The sequence below is a fragment of the Parambassis ranga genome, chromosome 24 (assembly GCF_900634625.1).
Source record: "Parambassis ranga chromosome 24, fParRan2.1, whole genome shotgun sequence".
Lineage (NCBI taxonomy): Eukaryota > Metazoa > Chordata > Actinopteri > Ambassidae > Parambassis > Parambassis ranga.
The window spans coordinates 6308268-6325907 of record NC_041043.1 but is presented as its reverse complement, the minus strand read 5'-3'; the positions used below and the strand labels follow the sequence as shown (position 1 = coordinate 6325907).

The 17640-nt window shown below is 39.7% G+C and overlaps 2 protein-coding genes across 4 annotated transcripts in view; one reads left to right on the top strand and one right to left on the bottom strand.

Moving 5' to 3' along the window:
* LOC114428484 (tyrosine-protein phosphatase non-receptor type 14-like) overlaps positions 1-1618 on the top strand; it is a 29437-nt gene extending 27819 nt beyond the window's left edge. For all 3 annotated transcript variants that reach the window (XM_028396921.1, XM_028396922.1, XM_028396923.1), the window contains exon 20: positions 43-1618. In XM_028396921.1, the coding sequence (XP_028252722.1) occupies positions 43-171 (129 nt within the window). In that variant the 3' untranslated portion in view covers positions 172-1618. The remainder of the gene's footprint in view (positions 1-42) is intronic.
* Positions 1619-1631: 13 nt separating this feature from the next.
* smyd2b (SET and MYND domain containing 2b) lies at positions 1632-8039 on the bottom strand. The gene is made up of 12 exons (XM_028396924.1): positions 7725-8039; positions 6958-7021; positions 6167-6277; positions 6019-6079; positions 5131-5255; positions 4982-5049; positions 4316-4418; positions 3869-3979; positions 3636-3756; positions 3228-3402; positions 3007-3115; positions 1632-2796 (listed from the first exon to the last, which is right to left on the bottom strand). The coding sequence occupies exons 1-12, from the start codon at positions 7892-7894 to the stop codon at positions 2716-2718; spliced, it is 1299 nt and encodes a 432-aa protein (XP_028252725.1). The 5' UTR covers positions 7895-8039; the 3' UTR covers positions 1632-2715.
* Positions 8040-17640: the final 9601 nt, after the last annotated feature.

Here is a 17640-nt window from a genome sequence, read left to right as displayed (position 1 = left end):
TTTCAATCAAAAACACTTTATTTTGTGTGTCTGCTTTTTCAGCCTGTGGAGGTCCCCACCATGTTATCAGAGCTGAGGCGGCAGAGGATGCTGATGGTGCAGACCATCTCCCAGTACAAGTTTGTCTACCAGGTCCTCATCCAGTTCCTCAAGAACTCCCGCCTCATTTAAACCTGGGCACTTTTGACCTGAAAAGACTTGGCACAACAGTACTTCCTGAAGCCTTCGTTGATAAAAGGTGGGAAGCAGACACAGACATTTAATGTTTAAATTTTTGAACAAACCTCAAAGGAGGATCTGTGTAGGCCTGTATAGAAACATTTCTTCTAGTCCAGAATTTCATCCTGTATTCCCTTTAATTTTTGACCCTCCAGGTGTGAATGTGTTTGTGTATGTGTTCTGTTTTATTCTTAAGAACTATCTTGCCCACCTGCTACATTTTTATTTGAATGTAGTAGAAATGGCATTGTGCTGCATGAACAGTAGGTGGCAGCAGTATTATGACTATACTCTACACTCTGAAAGAGGTTGCCAAACAAAAGTGTTCTATAAATCACTGTTCTAAAATGTTCCTTTATTTTTAACAGAGTATTGATTAATACAGCAAGTATTTACTTCAACATTGTAACAAATGTTTTTTTTTATTTATTTCTATAAAGACTGTGGTCAAGTTGCCTTATTTGCAAACATGATCCTCTTAATTTTTTTCCTGGAAAGCCTTCACTTTTCCACCTGTAGATTAAGACATTTGAAACACACACACACAATACATTTCAGTACTTTCTGGTGTCTTACAACATTTCCTCCCCTCACAGCATTTCACATCATTAAAAGTGTTCGCTTTAATTGGAAAGAATTTGTAATATATCGCTGTTTATAGCCTAGCCAAAAGAAATCTGTGTCCACATACAGTAAATACTGTACAATATTACTGTGCCTTACTGAAATATGTAACAAAGAGACGCGGCCTGGCTGATGTTTCTACACATTTAGTCATTTTAATGACTTTTTTTGTACCTCCAAAGATAAAATCTTCAAATCAGTGTTTGTTTCTAATCACAAGAACAACCGAAACATTTCAAATCCTGTCAGGTGAAGGCTTGACAGCAGGAGAATGCTGATTTATGCTGTTTATTTTTGAAGGATAAAAATACAACTAAAAGGCAGCCGGATTTGTGTTGCAAAGTTCCACGATTCCTGTTTTCAAAATGACATTTGGTGGGAAAAAAATTGTTTACATATTACATCAAATGTACTTTTTTCCATTTCTAATGCAAAGCCAACCATGTCCGACATAACTCTGTAAATAATGGACATGGGGAAGAAAATGTTTTATATAGAATTGTTCTTGACTTGGTACCCTTAAAATACCGCGACATAATAAACTATGCATGCTTTTTTATATTTCAGTGTATATACTCTCAGTTAAATATAAGCTTTATGCTCTCTTGACATTTAAGTGTTTTGTTGCACTTCTGTTCTTGTTGACAGTATTTTCTCATCACACGGCATTCCACTTTGTTTATATTTAATTTTTCCTCCCCCCTTTTTTGGCTAAGATCCCAATTATGTTTCAAAAAATGTGTACATATGTCTTGTATATGCATTTTCTTTGCATCAAGTCTTTTTGTTTTTCTCTCCCCAGACATGTATGAAGCTGTTGTACTTGCTTATTATGCAATAAAGCCTTATTTTCTTTAAGATTCTGGTCTCAAGAGCATTTGTTTGTAAATTATTTAATTAACTTCTTGCAGGTTTTAGAACACCTAATGAGTGCAGAGCAGCAACACAAGATTTAAATACACAGAGACCTTCCATTCCACTGTTAAAGGCGCATTCTGCAGCCTTTAACAGTGGCGGGGCAGCTGTCCTGATTGGATGGCTGGGATATTGTTGCTTTAACCCAGTGCACACATATATAAACAACTTCACTCTGATGGTGTACAGTCCAGCTGATGTGTCAATCGCAAGCCAAACCAAAATTATTTACCTTCTAGTCAACATTGCATTTTGTAACACAAGGGATTGTGAGTCATTCCCCACATTAAAAGAAGAAGCAGTGCTGCCAGTGTTGAAGACTAACAGCAACACTGGCAAAAGTCTCTTATACACACACAGGTAAGACACCATATTTTAAGTAAACATTTCCACCACTGGGGATGACTCTTGTCAACTAAAGAAATAACATGTGATCCTACACTTGCAACATTTCTTCTATACTGGTGAAAACTTGCTAATGTTTCCAGCTGCCTTTAGTTGAGGATAGATGGATTCAAGATAACATAACTTCAGTGTTAGCTCAGAATTCATACTGCTATCATAGCCTCATCAAGTTAGGTGGTTTATTAGCTAACAAAGCACTGAAACGGTGCTATTGTAGCATAGGTGCTATGATTGGCAGGATGTCGACTAATAAAAACAATGAAATCTGAACAGTGCAGTGAAAATGTCGCTGGAAGCTAACATGTAACAGCAGATGTAACACATTGCTTGCTTGTTAGAAAAAGTATCCTGCAAATTACTAGTAGCAACTTGTTTTCATAATACTGGTGTAAAAAGTTTTTAAAAAAATGCCAAAATAAATTAATTGCATATAAACAAAAGTGCTCTCGTAACAACAAGAGAGAAAAAAGTGTTCACAGTTCTGTTTGGCTCCTGTTACAGTGAAGCAGATAAAGTCCAGAGGGAGCAGTTGTCGTTCTCTGTGTGGTCTCTTTATTTTTGGGCTATCTCTTTTCGCAGCTCTGTAAGGTAGAAGTGATCCTTTCCATGAGCCACCTCCATTATAGCCAGTGCCTGTGTGCACACAAAGAAAAGTCCTTTTACAGCACTGATCCATGCCCTCTATGTTTGTATGTAGACATACTGCTGCTCTGTGGTTAGACTGTTCCTGATTGAATCTCCATCTTAATTTGATATTACATTTAACAAATCACTTTAGATTTAAAAAATAACCTATACTTCAAAGTGCTCTTCAGCTGTTTGAGTATGAGGTCCTTGTGTTACCTTCTTGAGAGCGCTGATGCCCACCGAGGGCCTCTCCAGCAGTAAGTAGGACCTGCCCAGCTTCAGGTACAACGAGGACACGTTCAAACAGTGTGGTGGATACAGCTGGCTGTATTGAACAAAAAAGCATAAATACATTAGTAAACCATACATATATTAAATATTAATTAGAATTATTATATTAAATGTCATTATATGATGGAGGCTTGGTTTCTTCGTACCTGTAAGGTTTGATGATCTTCTCACCATATCTGACAGCTCCCTCCACGTCCTGCATGTAGAGACAAATCCCCATGGCCTGGTACATCATGTGGAGCATGTACACGTTGGAGTCATCAAACACGGCTCCCATTTCCTCCAGGCTCTGCTCACACATCTCCAGCAGCTCGCTCGGGGGTGCCAGCAAGTCAAGGCTGAATCAACACAAGCTGAGGTTGTCAGAGCAGCTCCTGATCACACTGTACTATAACTAGGTGCTTTAGAGTCTGGGATACTCCTGTCTGCATGAGTAGATGTGTTCTCTCAGAATCATCACTCAGAGCTTGATTCTTTTTTTAAAGCAAGGGGAAGAGAAGTCTAGCTGTTGGGCTAAAGGTTTTCTTTATCCACTTGTTTTAACCAAAGGATATTTTTCGTGTTTTTAAAGGTCCTGAACTCTTTGACGGTTTTCCTGGCGTAGCGCACCATGTTGCTTATGACATCTGGTTCGATGGGATCACTCCGCTTACGTACTTTCAATTTGGCCTTGTCCTGTAGTCCACAGGAGACAGATGATGTTAGTAAAGTATCCTATAAATGAATCCATGCCTTTAGCAATCTGGCTGGTTAGGAGATAAATTCCAGAACCTCATCTGGGTCTTACCTTGGACTGGCTTTTGCACTCCTGGCAGTTGCAGGTGAAGTAATAACACTCCCTCAGCCTGTTGTTGCGGTCCTCTGTGGGATAGAGCAGGTCTATGTAGCTGATGAGCACCTGGAATGAAGATTAACACACAAACAGTAACTCCAGCAAATATCGCCTAAAATGCAGGGAAACGGTCTCTCTGAAAATAACCCCCCCCCACACACACACACACATTTTCCTTCATCTGATGCTGCCATGACACACTGACGAGTAAACTGTCATTGACCCGACACTGCATATCAGCATGGCTGTGGTCCTCTGCATGTGCCTTCTTCACACTGCTGTCGTGGTCTCACAGTTACACATAATAAACTAGTCAATAAATAGAGCTCACATGGAGCCATGTTTTCTTTTTTTTTCTCCACAAAACAAAACAAACAAGACCCAACCCCCTCTTTTCCTCACTTCATCTCCAGGTTTCATGTCCTGCACCGCCCGAATCTCAGCTGACGTCCCTTTATATGTGACTATGACGGTGGGGAGACAGCTGTGGTTTATTAGTGCCACGCTGTGGGGAGAGAGAGACACATCATCAAGAGAAAGAAAGCGCTTAGAATAGATTTAACACGTTCCCTTTCTTGCAATGGATAAGGTGGGAGTAGTGAGACCTATTATTGCTCACAGCAGTGACATAACCACTTTATTTTTCAGTGGCGTTGGCACTATGCTACAGCTGCACCTACACAGAGGTTTGGAGTGTCTCTGAAATACCTTGTTATTACCTGGGTGGCAGCCTGGAAACAGCTCAACAAAGAGCTGAGTGGGCAAATTCACCTTCACAGGCCAATTTTAAAAGCTAACAGCCTTGACACAGCAGGAAGCTGACTTTTTTACAACCATTTGAACAACTGGACCAGAAATGCTGTTGAACTGACAGTTGGCCTATCTGTTGCATGTTGCTCAGAATGCTGACCTCTGTTAGCCTCTCCTCCTCCAGCATGTGTATTTATTTTTAAAACCTGATAAATCCAATAGAAGAGAGATCAAAAAAAGGTGTGATATAGTCCACTGTTTTATGTGCTGCTCATAAAATGTGGCTGCATGTATGGTTGTGTGTTTTATCCTTCTTACTCTGGGTAGACTGCAGTGCCCAGGTGGGAAAGTTCATCATCCTCTATTGTGAAACCATTACAGGCAACCTGTTGAGTAAGGAACACAGAAGAGTAAAAGGAATACTGTGGAGTGTAAATGTAGGTGTCTGTGACGTGTCTGTGCAGTACCTGGGAGAAGAGCGTGAGCAGGTCTTTGTGGTCGGGCATCTCCAGATGTTTGGAGTAAAACCGATAAAGGCCAGCAATGTCCGCCTCGCACATCTCTCTTTTCTCATTGTCCTCATCCTCCACATCTGTTACAGTATGGCACAAAAACGAATAGAAATATATATAAAAATAATATAACCTCCTCTGTGTTGTTGAAAACTTTAAATTGCACATACAACAGCTGAGAGAGTGGTAGAGCTGAAAAGGGAAGGACACTCCTGAAGAGCCCAGAAACCCATGACAAGGGGTCTCACAATTCAAGAAAGCACTTTTTTTGGATGCAAACGTAAGATGAGTATCAACAATCATTTGTTTTTGATGCAATGAGCAAAAGATTATTTAACAATTGAATCCATATTGCACTGCACTTGTCATGGAAAACTCTAAAATACCAACAAAATTATACTTTTTTTAAAAATGAATAGGGCAGAAACTGGCCTATAGGATATGTATAAGGCAAGACATATCATGACTTATATTTATGAGGGCATAAATGACCTGTTTGATAAATCTGTGTCTAAAGTGCCTTTTGGCTCTGCCACTCTTCAAAATACACACTTTACAGCACTGTATACTGAAGTGTCCCAAGTGCTGCTGCTTCCCTTTCAAGCACTTACACATGTCCTGTTGTCTGAACACCGTATGACCCACATCTATAGGATATATATAGATGTGGCTGTTCCTCTCAGTTTGATCTCAGTGCGTTGAGTAAAGGTTACATAAGGACATGTCGGACTGGTGGAGCCTTCATAGGTAATCTGTACACTCTCCATGTGTTATTCCAGAAAGATTATAAAAAAAGATAGTGAGGCATTATTTATACATGTCTTTAAAGAAGACATTACTTACGCGACTGCATGTCTCCTATGAGCAGGATCTTCTCAGAAACACACTTTTCTTTCTGCATTTTCTACAGAAAACAGCCAATAATTAGCAGTGACCCAGTGTAAGGCAGACAATACATCACAAATACATTGTGTCTTTTTGACTGTCCAACCTTCTTGGCAAGGATCCGGGCTACTAGGCGGGAAATATCCGACGGGCACCAGTTCTCTCCGAATGCAGTCATCGCTGAACACTCCAGCTTGTGCATGGCCCAGTCCCCTTTCTGCACACACACACAACTAACATTACAACAGCATCCAAAAGACAAGATAAAACCCCAGGGCTGATTGAAATGTGAGCATCCTGAGAAGGGCCAGCTATTGACAGTTTACGTCCCACCACAACAGAAGGCCTAACAGTTGGCAAATCCTACACAGCACCACCAGCTGTAGCATTAAGCAGCATGATGGAATGTCCACACTGTGTTAATCTAATATTACAATCAACCAATTACTCCTCCAATATGCAAACTGACCCATTCATTGACAGCTTAGTCCTGGATACTTGTATCCACATTTTACCCCAATATAAACTACATTTACCATTCTTAACCTCTGTCTTGCATGTATTGTTTCTATACTATGTAACCCAGGCTGACTGATAGTGTAACCTAATTTAAATATAATTTAAAATAACACCTTGAGATCAGACCATATCGCATGATTTTAACCTCTCCAGAGGCGTTATTTAAGGCTTAGCTTTACTCAGGTCTGCATCGTTAGACTGATAAAAGAGTTTTCTGTCAGTTAGCTGGAGGCTTTGATAGTGTCATTGGGATTCAGCCTCTTGGAAGGATGTCATGTCACACCAAATTATTGTTGAGATATTCAACATAGTTTGTGTCATTACCCTTTAAAACGGTTGCTCTGTCCCTTTCCTGAATCTTTTCCCTGAGTTTCTTACCTGGCATTTCACGTTGCAGTAGAAGGCCTTCTTGCACTTCCCACATTTTGCTAAGCCCTTTTTCCTATTTGAAGAAAAATATATTATTGGCTTGTGGATGACATCCTGGTATCATTTATACTTTCATAAGTAAAATGTCACACATCAGGGGTTATTGGACGTGTTTGTATGGACATTTAAAGATTCAGTTCCACAACTCTGAGACAAAAAGTAGCAGATGCTAGTGGCCTGCAGTAACTGATAGCAATGAAGGACTTTAAAACATTCTGTGGTATTAATAGAGCTGACCTTATGACGGAGCAGCTGTCTTTCTAACACACTGAAACAGTCCAAAAGTCTGCATGTACGGTTAAGAGACACATAGTGTGTCCTGGCACACTAAGCTGGTCTGCGTATAGTAAAGTCCAGTTTTAACTGTGATGCATGACTTATTATAACAAACTGTATTTTCATCACTCCCAACATATATTAAAATGCTCTGGAACTCTGTGGCTGTAATATGAAGACAGACACAGCTACCTGAAAGGACATCATCTGGAATTTTTGCACAGGTCTCCCAGAATGATACTAAAGGAGGCCACAAGAGTTTGTGTGATGTAAAGACTGTAAAACATGTGATGTCAAATCCTGTCTAGTGACATATAACCAAAAGTAAGGATGCACAGCAGAGTAATTTACCTCTGCATGCTGTGGGTGACACAGGCAGGTAGATGAGACAAATAAGTAAAATCACAGCATGAGTGCCTTAAAATAACTCCTTGTTTTACCCGGTGAAGCAGAACTCGCAGTAGTAGCCTCTCTCTTTTACTGACAGCACATAAGAGTACGCAGGGCTGGAAAACAGGAGCTCTCCAACTTTAAAAGGTCTGGTAACACGCAGACCGCGTCCTTTCCCCGGACTATCGAACCTCTCAAGTCCCTCGATGCTGCCCGTCATTGTCGTGCCTCCTCCGGGTGGCCTGTCTTCTGTCAGAGTGAGTGTGAGGAGCCGAGAGGGAGAAAAAGTGTTGGGGCGTCACCCTCCCAATAATAGTTCACAGCGGCACCCAAAGGCCCAGAATGAGCTTCATAATACAAACATACCGAACATACACACAAACTAAACACCCAATGGATAACAGAGAGAGTAAAGAGTGGTTTTACGACAGCTTACGTTTTTACGATAGTGTAGTGGTTCCCATGGCAACAAGCTTACCGCGCACTTCCGGCATTTTTTCAAATGTAGTATTCCTCTTGTGGTGTTTCATTTAAAACATTTAATTACAACGTTTTAGAGTTGTATATTTAATATTGTTTGTGAATAATTAACTATTTTCATTGTTTTCTTCACGTTTCTTTAGAACGAAGCAGCGCCCCTAGAGGCTGGAAAAAAATGTCCGCAATTCAGCATTTTACTCAAAACATTTGACAGAGTTGTTGTAAAGGTTTTTTTTTGTACAACTTGTAGTGAAGTGGAAGTTACTACTTCCTGCCTTTACATATAACATACGCTTACAAGAAACGGGCTGAAACATTAGCTTGTTTTGCAGTGATGCTAACTCGTTTTTGTTAGCTAGACTAGCTTGTTAGGGAGTGAACACGCAAGCCTGCAGCCGCGGAGAAGATGGCGGAGACTTTTCTGTCTGTCAACAGTCACTACAGCAAGTGCAGTGGGACTACATGGCATTGATGTTTATCACTTAATCTCCGTTAAAGGATGGACCTCAGCATACAGCAATGTGAGTAAAATGTACACTTTTCTCTTTGTTATGCAATGTTTATTTGTTTATATGGTTATGTGGTTAGCAAAACGGGTCATGGAGTTGTGTCATTAGAGGAACCGCTTTGCACTGTCAGCAGTCAGAGGCTGCATAGCTTCAGATTTTTGAATCACCTGTTGCATTATATTGAGAAGTTTGTTTCAGCAGTTAAGTTTATACAAGGTGTCAGTAATGTTCACTTTGGAAGTGATGCTGTAGTGTTTTCTAAACGTGGTTTTAGGTGTTTTTAAGTGGCCTCCCTTGGAGAGCAGCTGACTGCTGAAGCCTTTGGGTTGAACACAAACCAGCAGATAAAGCAGTGTGATGAGGATGAAATGTTGGAATGAAAAACCTCCACAGAGAATTTTAAGCTTGGCATGTTGTATCATAATATATTAAAGGTTATCATTGTTAATATCATCTAACAATGATATTAACTGCAGATGATGGTATAAATGGGATGGTGATATCTCAGATTTTATACTGGAACATTGTCACAAGTTGCAACCATTAAACCACATATTGTAGCTCCAAAGAGGTAATATACTGAAATTGCTTGTGCACTTTATTAAGTCAAGTATCATAAATGGGAATTCCCACTTTATATGGCACATTACAGTACTTACTAATGGAATGGATAAACAGTAAATGACAACCTAAAAAGACAATGACACCACATTTTATGTATTTTACACAGAGTTTATATTTACAGTTCTTCTGCTGTTCACTCTGACTAATTTTCAACTTGTCTGTATTTGTAATTCTTCTAATCACTAAACATTTCTTCTTCTTCTGTAAGGCGATAGTGTGTATTGTGGTTATAGACAGTGCCATATTTTTTGTGAAATAGCAACAAACACAACATATATGTAAGTATATATATCTAGTCTGCAGATCATCTCTTTTTCGCTGCAGTTCAGTAAGGCCATCTGGTGGTGAAGGCTAAGAAAGTCTTCATAGTTGATAGTCAAGTTATAGTTCTTTCAGGTTTGGCAATTGTTTTTGTAAAACAGCTTACTTGATGAATTTATAAACTGCCAAATGCTGGTTTTCATTTCAACATGTGCAATACTGTATGTTATACTGTAAGCATGATGGAGATCTGACATGTTCACGTACTTTGAAATAGCCATGTGTCCCAGTCAGTGACATGATGCCATCATGTGGGTGTTTATTGTAAGTGCAGCCAAAAATGATGAACATCATTGATGAAGCCTCACAAGTCACCTTAGATGCAGGCAGATTATGAGTTCTAGTTGGACAACTAACACTCATGATATTTTTACACAGATGTAGACAGCGAGAGCTCAGGTCACAGACTTGATCTTGAGTAAATTGAAATATTTCATAATCAACCATCCAGACACATTACAATACATGTCTGTGTGCCTGCTCTCTCTCTCTCTCTCTCTCTCTCTCTCTCACACACACACACACACACACACACAAGCGCAAAGCACTGTGAAGATTTGTCCGTTATCTGTATCTGAAGGCTTTATCCAACCTTGCCCCAGTTTTCCCCGGTTTATTATAATTCCATTTTTCCAGTCTTTCAATCTAAAGATTTGTTTCTCCTCATTTTTTAATAACACACAAGCAAGGGAGGCATGTCCCTGGGAGATTATGTCGTCGTCTCTGGCGTCTCGTCTTGATTACATCAGAGGAACCTGATTTGATTTGGAAGAAACCCCCTTGTTCCAGCACACGATCTCTTTAGACCTCCCCACTGTGCTGATTTCTTGCTTTGTCAGAGGGGATGATCTTGATGAATATGATCTGAAAGAGAGGGAGGTAGAGCAGGGATTAGGTGAAAGGATTATAATTTCCAATGACGAGAAATAATAAGAAACAATAAATCCTAAGTAGATTTAGTTCTCAAGAAAACCCTGTTAGGGTAAATCAAGAGAATAAGAGACAGGACAGAGGTATTAAATAGATACAGTAGGCTTGACCTGTTTAGTCTGAGGTAGGGTTAGGTCTGAAGCCTACGGTAACATATTTTATTGATACAAGTAAACACTGTAAGCAGCAGCACTGTGGGCTTACACAGAAGAAAGCTTGTTTTTCTGCAGTTTATGATCAAGAATCAAGAATCTGATTAGGTGTAGCACAAACACAAAAAATATTTGGTACCTAATAAATTACTATGAAAGGCAAATATTTACAAAATAGACAATATTTTAAAAAAGGACAAGTTTTCTCTTAGATGCTATAGGGGAAATGTAATCTTATTTAATTAAGTATGGTTTGTGCATCTCTTTAATTTGTGAAGTTTTTGAAACCATCATTATTGTTATAAGATTGAATTGACTTTTTATATTGTTATGATTGTAAAACAATTTCCACACCATTTGCGAATTTAATTTCATCTGTAAACTTTATGATGCATCTTCCTAAAGTAAGCGATGGATGCGATGTGCCAGTAGTGGCTTCTATTCCAGAACAAAGTGGTGTATTGAAAATTAATGGATACATTTCTAGTTGTTGTATTAAAAGTTCCAAAAAAACTGAATAAAGGATTTTAATTCTGCTAACACAATGTACAGAGCCATTTAAAAATATGGAGTTGGATGCTTTGTAAAAGTGGACTGGTATGTGCTTAATGTGCATTAGGTTTAATGGTTTGCAGCACAAATGTTTGTCTCTAACCTAAAATAAGACACACAGACGGTTAGACAAATATACACTTCTTCTGTAATTATTTTTTTTACTTAGTCAGCACTCTTTCCCTGTTGTCTCTTTAAGGATCAGTCTATGTAAGGGCTGTGGCGGTTTTTACAAACTTACACAATGCTGTGCATTAAACTTGTAGCCATACTGTTGATGGATAGACTGTATGCAGTGCATTGTCACATTATGGACCTCGTAAAAGAACAGCTGCTGATGCCTTTTTTCTATGAGGTCTGTTGTGTGTGAAATCCAGTGTGGTTAAAGACCTTAAAGAAAGTGGTGGTGGACCATGGCTCACTCGCCTCTTACATATGGTGAGTGAGCTGCTTCCAGGTTGCTGTGCTGACCTGGGTTCAACAGCAGGGCATGGCTTTAGTGATTGACAGGGCTGTGTGTTTGCTTTAAGTAGACATATCGGGGAAAGAGTAACTGATAATTGTGGGCCATCTTTTAAGAGTGGGCACATGCCAAGACCCTTCGTAATTGTCCTTATACTCCCCTGAGTCAAGCCGAGGCAGTATACAGTAATTCCACATTCTTTCTGATGAACTCAGTGACTTGACTGAGAATGTGTCTAACATCCCACCTCGTCCCTTGTCAGTCAGTTAGGAAGCTGAGTTCTTAGCCTTAACCCCTCTGTCTCTACTCCTGGCTGGGGAGGGTGGGGTAGAGGCGACGCCTGCCTGCCTGCCTGCTCGGCTGTCTTAGCCCTGTTGGCTTTGCAGGCGCGGAGCCTCATCTCCCACTGTTTATCCATGTGTCTTTGCTTTGGCTCTGGCCCTGCGCTGTAGGCCACCATGAGATGAGTGGGGTCCGCTGCTCTATGTCACCCACCTAAGCTCTGCTTTCACTGGAGGGCTTAACGCCTCACCCCTCGGCTGCTTTATGAGCAGACAGCTGGGCTAATCTGTCTCCCTCTTCTGTCTTCCCCTTTCTTTCTCCTTCGGTCTTGTCGCATTGCTTCTTTTAGCTCTTGTGCTTCTCTTTTGTTGTCTAGTTTGCTTGCACAGACATGCATGCTAGGCTTTGACTTATTAATTGCTTTGACCCTCCTAAAATTAGTGAACCACAGTGAACATTACTGCTGACACAAAGTTTTGTATGCAAGGTATGTTATTTGTACTGTATTTAACACACTAATGCACTTGCTGAAATGACACACCTGTGGCCTGAGTTGATCTCAGAGTGGCCTCTGTGAGAGCTCTTGTACGAATTGTAACCTCTGAGTTCTGGAATTAGGAAGACCTTGAACTTGAACAAAAGTATGCGTGTCATTTATATACAGGATACCCTAGACCAACAGAAAATGATCGGCATCTATTTGTATTGGTGTGTAATGGTTTTAGTTGGGGATTTAATGCTTGGTAAACAGAATATCTTTTTGGACAAAACAAGATGTCAGTTTGGGACATTGGAAATTAATTGGTAACAGTTATATTTATAGTTTATTAATGTGAATATTAATTAAATCCAGAGGTGATCACAGATTAAGCAGAATGGCAGGTTACTGATCACCAGTGATCACTGATTGTAAGCAGCTTTGAAGCCAGAATACGCTCTTTGATGTTGTTGTTTTATCTGCAAAAATATTGAATTTTTTTGTTGTTACAGTTACTTTTTTTTCATTTTCATATTTTTTTCCGGTCCTTGCCTCAATTTGCATCACCTTTCATCCTTTGTCATTGTTCAATTCCTCTTCCACACAATCTCTCTTTCCCGTTTTTTTCAGCACCCTTCCTCTGTCCTCCATTTTTCTTTCCGTCTCCCCTCTACCTCTACCTCCTTCCCTCCTCCTTCTACTCTTTGCTGTCCTCTTCAGCCATCCAGCTAAACTTAGAAGTGACAACAGTTGCAGGGTGACAGCAAGGGCTAAATAAGACCAGAACAATAGCTTCCCCCTCTCCTCCTCCTCCTCTCACCCCCTCATCTTCCCCTTTAATAGACTGCCATTGTTCTCTTTCTCCACTGTTGCGCTTTCGGGGAGTTTGTTAGCTATGCTAATGAAGGTTGGGCTTGCGTGGGTTTAGCGAGTGGGGATTTGATGCTCTTTAACTGGGCACTTTTAGAAAGGAGAGGCGATCATAAGTGTGGCCGGGCAGCTATTTACCACAAGTCAAATGTCACAGGCGTGTCGATGTGACACAGCGGTGGAAGTATATAAGGGATCCACTGTATCTGCCAAGCACTTGAATACATTCAGAATGCAATACACCCAAAATATAATTCAAAATGTATTATGCAAGAGTGTGTACCACTGCCTCTTTAATGTATGTTGTACTGTATGTGTCACCATCCCAGAGTCCTTGCAGAAAAAAGAGTCGAGTAAGACAAGATGCAGAGACTACAGTTAAGTATAGTGCAGTCAGTCATCCAATCAGTCAGTAAGTCTGTAAATAGCCTGGCCGATGGCTCCTTTGAGCTTTCCTCTAAGAGGAATTCTCTTTCTCCTTGGTGTATTAATAGTGCCTGTGCATTGTTTCCTACAGCAGCACTGCTGCAATCAAAGGAAGTTGGCCTGCCAAGTATACAGATATTTTCCTTTGTCCCTAAGTTTAGAAGGCATGTAAGAGTCAGATATGTGTGTGTATACGACTGTGCATGGATGAAGGTACTGCGTGGCTGTACGAGCAAGTGCGTGCATGCTCATGGGGATTATGTCAGGATGTCTGTTTATTTATGTGTGTTATCATATATGCACAGTGATACATCCTCGAATTGTTGCTGTATGTCATTGTGACTGTAAGCACCTCGTAGACAGTGTGACCTTTTGATTTGAAATGTCATGTGCCTTCACACACAGTTGGTTTATTGGTATACTGTTGGGTGAAATCCCTTGTTAATCTATTGCAACCTGCTACCAGCATGTTCACAGCATGGCTTCCAGGTATGTGATATACTGTAGACAGAAAAACTAAATGCTTTGTGTCTTTGGGGTACAGTTCATTTTTATTTCATCTGGTCCATTCAATGAACAAGGACATTATGATCAGATTTGTCTAAATGCTTTATAAATGCTTTTGTTGAAAATTAGATATTGGATCCTACCTTTCAATAAAGTAATTAGGTCTTTTTTACTATTACTAGTAAATGCTCTCTGTGGCCCTACAAAATCATTGTAAGTGTGGCTGCCTTGCCAGAATGTGATTACATGACATTTTAAACGTGACAAGGACAGATTCAGTACCTCTAGAAATATGCCAATGCCTTGACCTTCCTGTGGATAAAGTATTAGTTTATTAGTGTGATGTGGTGCAAATCACTGTGTATGTCCGTTACAAAACCAAGTCATTTAACAAATGAAGGAACTCATTGTGGATTTGTCTGATCAAATTGTGTAAAGATATCGATCAAGACAAGTGTAGAAATAATTTCATAGGTGTGAGTGAACTGTGACCTATTATTATAACAAGTGTGGGCTATGACTAAATATTTGAGAGAGGATCAAAAACCCAATGGTTACTCAAAGATAATCTGCAGAGATGAGAAGGCCTGTTGGAAGGACCTGCTTCATAGAAGGGTTGCTCAACAGAAGTCCTTCTTGATTAAAAGGCTTATAACAGCCTGCTTAGAGCATTTAAAGGACTATAGAACTGTGCAGAGCTCCAGGTAAACACCAGATACTTCTACAGACATTACACTACACAGCTTAGTCATGTGAAACACACACGCATACAAAATGTAAGACCAGAGGCGGTTACAGTCTGAGTAAAGCAGGTTGGTCATCCGGTGGCCAAGTGGTGGCGTTGGGGCATCATCAGTCACTTGGAGTCTGCCAGTGACTCACCAAGGGCACAATGGAATTAGTGAGATTCTCTGCAATGTGACAGCTTGCTCTGGCTAAATGGTGTAATAATCTACCCCTCCTCTCGCAAACCTCCAGCAGCACACACACACACACACACTTGGTTACCCCCCTCCCTCCCATTCGCCCTCCCCATACCAACTGGCACAGATAACATTGTCTTAAGCTATAAAAAAAGATTTTTTCCCCTCCCTCCATTGCGGTAATTATTGAATTAATGCAGATGGAGAGAGACATCTGCATGTTAAAGTGTTGGCCTCTCTCTTATGCACAGCAGATGTTCCCCTGTCATTTACTCAAATTACGCTGCTTAGATACAGGAGAGAGAGAACGAGAGCGCGGGAGAGAAAGTTATTCGCCAAGGCGACATTGTCTTACATCCTCTGAGTGTCAGCTACCAAATTCATGGTACGTCTGTCCTTCAAGTAAGCCCTGACTTCTAAAGAGCAATATTATAATAAAAAAAATAAATAAATAGGTTTAATTTTAAATGTAAAAACTTGCCTACTGCCCACATATAAAGCAGACAGCTACCTAAAGCTTAGCTTTGTACTATATGAGCCAGTTATTAATGCTGTGATATTATATTACAAAGTAAGGCACTGGATGACTTCTTTCAGTCTGAATCATATATGGGATAATCATATACCCTTTTCAGTATAATCATACAGTATCATGTCGGAAATTCCATAATAAAGCGTAAATATTAATATTGATAGCTTAGCCCAGCTACTGACCTCTTAACTCCTGTTGCTGGTGGGGGGCATTATAATTAAGGTAAGACTGACGGGACAACATTCTATTGAAGATTATCTTTCACTTATTTGAGGAAAGACATAAAAAAAAGAGATTGCGTATGTGTGTCTCCATGAGTGTGTATAAGTGTGTGTTGCTGATGACAGATAACCAGGAGACCTTCTCCTTGGGATTATGTTCCAGGTTGGTTCAGCCTCATCTCTCTGGATTATGTTGATAAAAACATTCTTGTATTATATTTTCTGTGCTTATTGTATTAATACTCTCAGGCAGTTCCCAGAAAAAGCTCCGTCACATGCCTGCTTTAATGTAATCTTCTTCCACTTGAGCTTTTAAAATGTTTTGGAGGGCTAGCTGTCTTTATAATAACTATTCTGTCTGACTCTTGAGGTTATCTTCGCCCTGTTGTTACACACTGTAAATAATATATCTATAATAATTAACATGGATTCAGGTAGCCGGGTGAGAGGACTGTAAAACTGTGGCGTTAAAGAAGATTGAATTACAACCAAACACGTTTTCAAGATTCTATGTTTATATTAGAGTTTATCTGTTTTTAACAATCCAAAAATTGATACATTTACATAAAATTCCTCGATTTTCAGAACTGTAAATGTGATGGGTTTTGATCCCTACAGAGAAATGAACCTACATAGCATTGGATATTTGTTTGTTTCTTTAGTAGTTTGTTGGATTTGAGGGGTTTCTTTCTACTAAAAAGATGCTGTTAAAATGTCAAAATATACTTTACACTACACTGCTTGGATGCTAGAAATCCCTCACTCACTGCAAAGCAGTGGAAGTCTCACTGTGCTGCTTCAGGTCATTGAAGGGACAACATGCTGAAGACTTCTGCTTAAGTCAGAACAGCCCTGCTAAAATGTGCAGGCCACATGCAGGAAGGTTCAAAATTTTTTACTCTTAAATATACAGTGAAATGCTGCTTCTTTGCTAGTTTGTAATTGGAACCTAATTTTAAGACAACTATGAAATACTGAACATACATGTTAAAGGTATACATACAATAATATAATGTCTTTTAGCTTGTGGCAATAAAAGGCATTTTGACCCAAAGTCATAAATATGTTTGAAGACAGAAAAAGTTATTCCCATTAGAGGATCCTACACACATTTTGTAATATGCCTAGGAATGTATCAAATATTTTTTCTTGAGGACAGAACAGGTAGAGAGGTCCCTAACAACACAACCCATCCCAAGATTCATTGTGCGTTTGTGATGGTTGGCTTTTTTCCCCTTAAAAGAGCACAGTGGATACTGCAACTTTTAAGGCCAAGAGTACTGGTATATTGGTAATCAATAAGGTTCACTACCTTATTGATTACCAATATACCAGTACTCTCTGCAACTAAGTAAGGATCAACAGAGTCAGGCTTATGGTGCCATACTTTCTGCAATTACTCAATAACTTAATTATTCATTAGCTAAGTTAATTATGGGGCTATATTGTAAAAAACATGTACTGATTTGAGTCTCTCAGATATGAAATCATAATCTTTTAGGGGTTTTCTATTCCTGGACCCAGCTGTTGGTTTTTTTTTGAGATGAGCAGATGTCCTGACTTATACTTCATTTTCCTAAGAAGCATCGTATGAATCCGCCCATCCACACACTCACAAACACATGACTGTATACAAAACAAACCAGCAGAGTCTGTATGACTTCCTTCTGTTCTCAAACCAAAAGCCTTAAAGCCA

Coding starts and splice junctions, on each gene's coding strand:
- smyd2b (XM_028396924.1), bottom strand. CDS start 7,894: ATGACGGGCAGCATCGAGGGACTTGAGAGGTTCGATAGTCCGGGGAAA. Junction 7,022..7,724: donor TGCGAGTTCTGCTTCACCGG/GTAAAACAAGGA, acceptor TTCTTCAAATAG/GAAAAAGGGCTTAGCAAAAT. Junction 2,797..3,006: donor GCATCAGCGCTCTCAAGAAG/GTAACACAAGGA, acceptor GTGTGCACACAG/GCACTGGCTATAATGGAGGT.